General features: G+C 52.2%; 1 protein-coding gene across 1 annotated transcript; it reads right to left on the bottom strand.

Annotated features, from left to right (window-relative positions):
* Positions 1-2,191: 2,191 nt before the first annotated feature.
* Positions 2,192-5,800, bottom strand: LRIT2 (leucine rich repeat, Ig-like and transmembrane domains 2). Its single transcript, XM_075026896.1, has 3 exons — positions 5,691-5,800; positions 4,515-5,296; positions 2,192-3,003 (listed from the first exon to the last, which is right to left on the bottom strand). The coding sequence occupies exons 1-3, from the start codon at positions 5,798-5,800 to the stop codon at positions 2,192-2,194; spliced, it is 1,704 nt and encodes a 567-aa protein (XP_074882997.1).
* Positions 5,801-6,187: the final 387 nt, after the last annotated feature.

Below are 6,187 nucleotides of genomic sequence, written 5' to 3'. Positions count from 1 at the left end.
TGTGTACGCGATTTATTATGAACTTCCTACATGTGGTGATGGGATGTGTTGTCTGTCCCTGGCTGTTTCCTTGCTATGATTCAGCATCTCTCTCTACAGTCTCTACAGTTTGCCATTGTTCCTCCGTGTTGACTGGGGTGAGAGGCGGCCAGTCGCTACAGGCAGCGGTTCGTTTGTCACTCCCCCTCGTACGTGGCCCCGTGCTGGCCCTCAACCAGCATCAGCTCATGCCTGACCCCGTATGCACCGTCTCCCCAGGGGTTTCTCCAGGACAAGGTTGTGTCCCCACTTGGCTGGCTGCTTCTGCCCCTTCTTCACCACTCCAGACCCCCGTCACACATGCTGCAACCGCCCAGCCTCCTCTGTCCCTGCAGCCGAACCCCGGAGCTCCTTGACATTCAGGTTTCTTTGCAATTTGTAACTGTAAAAGAATAGAAATGAAGCAGAGGACGTCTGGTATTCTGAAAATCCATCGTGTTTATTACTTTGACACTAAACGACTGACAAGACTAGGAAGTCCCTTGAAGTCTAACACCGAGAGTCAGTGTTGACCAAACAGGTCTCTGTTCAAAAGCTGTGCAGTAAGTTACAGCAGAAGGAGGTGCTGGGGGAGGAAATGTGGGGCTTGAGGAGAGGCAGCGTGGAAAACACACCACAAAAACCAAAATACAACTAGAAAGCCGAACTACCACATAGTGAAGCTCACATTAAACTTTATCTCTCCTTACAGCTGAGGTTTCTTTTCTAGTTTTTAACTTCTTGAGGCGGTCTATAACAACACATATGACAAGGGCTGCAGGTCTATTGGCCATGTGCTTTGGTTGTGCTGGAAAGCACGAGGCCAAAAATGAAAAAAATAAGTCACGTGTCCTCAGACCCCCGAGAAACACAGCGTGAGCTGCTCCGCAAGCAGGGACCGGTTCCTTTCACATGCATATTTGGGGTACGTTGCCTCTAGAAAGGAGGCAAGCTTTGGTTTCAAAGCAGCAGGATGGGCAGGCGGCCCATCTGCATTTGGGGAAGGTGCCCAGTTCACACCTTCGGTTCCCAAACCCCAGCTCCACCACCCTCTCTGCCACCGGCCACTTGTCCTGCCAGCCCGGCTCAGGCTGAGCATCCCTGTCACCCGCCGCATCAGCCCGCAGCCACAGTGCTGTCCTGGGGAAAAGGAGGCAAGCGGTGGGGAAGGTGGAAGAGGAAACAGCAGTTGAGTGTTTGCCTGCAAAACACAAACTGTTCATTTTTCTTCTTAACTTTAAAAAGAATATATCAACACTCCACTTGTGTAGCAAGAGGCGTTAGGTATATATGTGTCTGTGTGTGCGTGCGTGCTAAAATGGACCTCTAAGATATGTTTGGACACAAGTAAAAGGCTCTCCCCTTCTCCCTAGTGCAAAAAAACAAAGACCGAAAACAACTCAAAAAAACCCCAAACCCTGTGCTGCGGCTATCTTATGCTGGTGTTCAGTAAGCCCTCACAGTTTTCCTGGTTGTGGTACAATAGAAGCTGTAAACCTCTTAGGGCTGTGTAAACCTTATGGAGGGGTAAGGAAAAAAAAAATAACAGAACAAAGCAAACCAAACAAACCAAACACCCCCCCCCAACCAACACCCAACACCCCTGATCAAAAAAAAAAGGGTTTCTCCAAGTGGAACACAAGAGCTCCATCACGTTGACCCATTCCTTCCCTACTTTTTGTTGCTGGTTATGAGCACAGCCCTGCCCTGGCTCCCCCGTCCTGTTTCTGTGAGGCAGCACACAGGAGAAGCCGGCACCAGCACAGGGCAGAGCCGCACACAACCCTCCCACCCACCCCCGGCTAGGAAAAAGGCAGAAAGACTCGCCCGCGCAAGTGAGCAAGGGGAGACCTTTGGCCTTTTGCCATGCACGTCGCTATTGGTGTTGGGGTGGGTTTTTTGTTAATGCTTGTTTTCTTGCGTGTCCGCGTGCGTTGCTCCGCCACAGTGCTGCGGCGGCGGCCCGGAGCTGCGGGGGCACAGCCGCGCACCCTGGGTACCCCCGTTCCCGGGGCTCCCCAAGCCTGCTGTGAGCCCCAGTCGCGCGCCAAGTCCTTGCAGCGCAGAGCCTTCCTCGCGTGGTCACCCAAGAAGACCACCGTGCGCTGCGGCTCGAGGTGGTCCATAAAACGTGCCGCTGCGGCCGCCTTCGCGGGGCGGGCGGGGGGCCGGGCTAGTAGAGGTCGGCGCTGTTCCTGTGGGGCGGCCGGGTCTTGCCAGGCTCCTCGCGGGCCGGGGGCCGCCGGGCGCCGCGGCCGCCCTCGGGGCGGCAAAGGCCATCCTCGCTGCCTGCGGGCAGGCTGTCCAGCGTGCTCTCCTTGCTGCCGGCAGCCTGCGCCTGGCCCCCGTGGCGGCGGCGGGGGCAAGCTCCGGGGCAGCGGGCCAGGCAGCCGGGGCGGGCCTCGGCGGTGCAGGCGTACATGCCGGCGGGCACGGCCAGCACCATGGCGCAGACGATGACCACGATGTGGATGAGCTTCTCGCGCTGCTCCAGCTGGCTGACATCGCTGCCCGTGACGAAGACGACGCACTGGCCCTTGCGGGGCGCCTGGTTGCGCACGGCCACGCAGACCTCGTACTTGGTGGCGGGCAGCAGGTCGGTCACCGAGTAGGTGTTGACGCCGGGACCGATGTAGATGGCGTCTTTCTGGGCGGCATCGTAGCGGCCCACCAGGAGGGTGTACCAGGTCTCCCCCGGGTCCGCCGCCGCCGCCGCCGCCGCAAACCACTCCAGGGTGATGCCGTAGACGGTCTGCTTGGCGATGCGCACTTCTACGTGGGCGCCCGGCTCGGCAGGGGCGACGGCGGCCCAGCCCGGGGGCGTGGTGGACGCCCACGGGGACCCCACACGGAGGGTGATGGCCACCGAGGCGTTGCCCAAGAAGTTGGCCGCCGTGCAGGTGTAGTTGCCGGCGTCCGCTGGCCGTGCGGCCGGGATCAGCAGCTCTGAGCGGATGGTCTCCTCGCCGACAGGCTCGGTGGACACTGCGGAGAGAGGGGAGTTGTGTCAGCAGGCGGCGGCCCCCTCCTGCCCCTGCAGGTGGGGAGCCACCATGGCCTTGGGGCAGCCCCAAGACCACTCTGGTGTGGGATGGAGGCCAGGCAGGACCTGCCCTGCCCAGGGAAAGCAGAAGAGGGACGCAGGAACGCACCGAACCCCACAGAGCTCGTCAGCAAAGCGTTATCCGGGCCAAAAGGCGATAAACACACGGGGACACCCGAGCATGGGAGAGAGGGAGTGCGTCCAACCCCCAGCCCAGTGCAAGTGGCTGGGGAGGCTGCTGTGGGCAAAGGCCAAGCCGCCCATGTGCCGTCAGCACGCTCAGGTCAGGGCAAGCCAGGGAGAGCCAGCCACTGAGGCGCAGGAGGCACAGCTGCATTTTGGACACGCTCTCCGTCCTCCATTAGGATTGAGTGCAGAAAAATGTCAGTCTCAAGAGGCTCGGGCCAAAAAGAGGTGTGTAGAGCCAGGAGGTGTTGGGCTGGAAGTGAGATGCAGCTTTAAGAACAGTATGAAACACCCTGTCGTCTATCCAAATAGGGCCGCATAGCTGTGGTCGGGAAAAGCCTGTGTGTAATTAATTCAGTATGTGCTTGTGGAAAGATGCACAAGTGCTGCTACAACGTTGCAATTAAAGCAAATATCAGTCCAGGATTAAGGGCTAATGCTATCTTATTTAGCTAGCTGCCTTATTAGGAACACACGTAACCTGTGTGGTACCTGCATGCATTATTAGCTTACCTGATGAAAATAGCAATTTGTGCTATGGAAGGCTCTCAGTAAAAATAAATGTGAGGGAGACCATGTAAGAGCCAAGCTGGATGGGGAGGGAAAGGCCTCATATTAGAAGACCCTCAATAAAGAACGTAAATAAGGAAGGCTTATGGAGAATGACAAGCTCTGTTTTGGTTGTAGAACATGAATGGGCACAGACAGGCAACAGGGCTGTAGGGCTTTCTGGTTTGTGTGCGTATTTCTTGAAAAAACATATGGGAATAGTATAGAAACATACAATTCTCTGTGTGTGTGCGCGCGCGCGCACTCCTACAAACACACATGTACGTACAAATATAATTATATAGACTGTGTGTGCATATATGTGTGTATTATATAATATATAGTGTAAATATGCACACATGTCTAGATGACTACATATTTATTATAGATGTATAACTGATGTATTATTACTAGTTCTTGCACATCATGTGTTATAATGAAAGAGCTAAAAATCCACACATAAAATAACGTGTAAAAATGGGGCCATCATCTTTGACTGATATCCTGCTTGAAGCAGCTCTTCTCATACGGGTCAGGCATGCTTAGACACATAGAGTGATTAAGAGTATTTGGATTATTGCCACCACAATAACTGTGATGCTCTAAAGGGGCTGAGAGATGGTGTGGTGACTGTGATGGCCTGAAGGCCTATGTAAGTAGAATAGCAGAACATAAATTTTTAATGAAAAAAAAAAAAAGAAGAAAAAGCTTTTCTTACCATTAAATGCCCTTAAAAGTTTGAGCGCATAGGTCCACCAGACAGCCGGGGAAGGGCTGGCTTGCACAAAGCAGGTCAGAGTGACGTTCAGCCCCACTGGGACTGTCAGGTTGGTGTCAAGGGCTGAGGTCAGGGGCTTCATGCAGCTGTTGAGCTCCACTTCATGAAAAAACTTCCCTGCCCTGAATTTTGGGCTTGAGCAAGTTAAATAGGAATTCATCAGAATAATAGGTGGGCCAACTGACTTGATAAACTGGACAAATCCCCGCAGGCGACAGTCACAAATCCAGGGGTTGTCATGAAGGGCCAGGACGGCATTGGAAATAGCTTCTATCTGCCCCTCCACCCTCTGGCTTCTCTGGTAGACAGGCCAGTTGTAGAAGACATCCCTGGATATGACAGTAAGCTGATTTGAGGATAGATCTAAATAGGTCAGGTTGGGCAGATAGCGGAGCGCGTGTTCTGGAAGGACATCCAGCCGGTTGTGCTTCAGATCCAGGATTTTCAGAGCCGGGGTGTCTTGAAATGCTGTCCATGGCACTGAACTTAATTTGTTCCCTTGCAAGCGCAGCTCCTTCAGAGCTGGCAGATATTCCAGGCTCTTGATGTGCATCACCGTGATGTTGTTAAAATTGAGCCAGAGATACTCCAAGGCACTAACATTCTCAAAAGACCCACGAGGCAATTCTGTTAGGTGAGAATTTTCTATTCTAATTTTCCGGATGTCCTGAGGGATGTTTGCTGGGATCTGTCTCAGCAGTGCAGACATGCAGAGCAAACTCCTAAGGACGAAACCAGAAAATTCTCCAGGTCACACACTATGTTCATGGCTAACAAACCAGTTCCCTATATAGATCTACAAGCACTTGAATAATTATAAGGTATAGTATGCAGGGCATGCATAAGCCATACAGCTATCCTTCCCTGTGTTTTACACCCATTTTCCCACAAAGAATACAATTAAGATGTCATAAAAATTGCTACGTATGCAACTACATATCTCAGGGAAATAAGAGAAATGGCATTCTATGCTCAAGCTAGTACTATTCAAGTATTAGAGGAGGCATCTCATGGAGCCATCTGCTTGGTTTTGGTGCTCACATCATCAGCAAATATGTACTGGGACTCTGTGAGCTGCTTTGCTGGTGCTACGACTAGGGTAACGAGCATTCTTACCTTCCAAAGCTGTCTTGAGAACAAGAGCATCCTGTGACACAAGATGAAACAGATGGGTTTATCTTGTGGAAGGCCAGAAGAAGAAGCAAAATATGACAAATAGGGTCCATATTCTCCTTTAAGAAAGCACTGTGCAGGGTTTGCACCAAACATGCCAACAGCCTCCAAGAAGCAAATCCTATTAGCTGTAATCTTCCTTGACGCAGAAATAAATCCTGCTGGGGACCCGACCCTAAAGAAGACATGTAGTGTGGTTCATAGGCTGTGTCAAAGTGCTAAAAATCACCCCTGGGACCACCCCCAGGCATTTATTCTTTAGCTGTGGGGATTCTGATTGATAGACGTGTTTGTTTGGTTGGTACGATGGAGCCAAAATCACTTCTGTTCCCAAGCCCTTACAAGTAATTAACCAGGCCTATCTCTATTGTATAAATATAAAATTTCAGTGCTATTCTCCAGCTTCCCCGTAACACATGTGCCAATTGCCTTTTGGTCAC

Source organism: Buteo buteo, chromosome 4 (assembly GCF_964188355.1).
Source record: "Buteo buteo chromosome 4, bButBut1.hap1.1, whole genome shotgun sequence".
In the NCBI taxonomy this organism is placed as follows: Eukaryota; Metazoa; Chordata; class Aves; order Accipitriformes; family Accipitridae; genus Buteo; species Buteo buteo.
Note: the sequence above shows the minus strand (reverse complement) of the source record. Positions and strands in the feature narration are given on the sequence as shown.

What these genes read in the sequence shown, in the direction of transcription:
- LRIT2 (XM_075026896.1), bottom strand. Translation starts at nt 5,800, where the DNA reads ATGGACCCTATTTGTCATATTTTGCTTCTTCTTCTGGCCTTCCACAAG. An exon ending in TCTCAAGACAGCTTTGGAAG is followed by an intron (nt 5,297 to 5,690) that starts GTAAGAATGCTC and finishes TTTCGTCCTTAG; the next exon opens with GAGTTTGCTCTGCATGTCTG. An exon ending in ACTTTTAAGGGCATTTAATG is followed by an intron (nt 3,004 to 4,514) that starts GTAAGAAAAGCT and finishes CTCTCTCCGCAG; the next exon opens with TGTCCACCGAGCCTGTCGGC.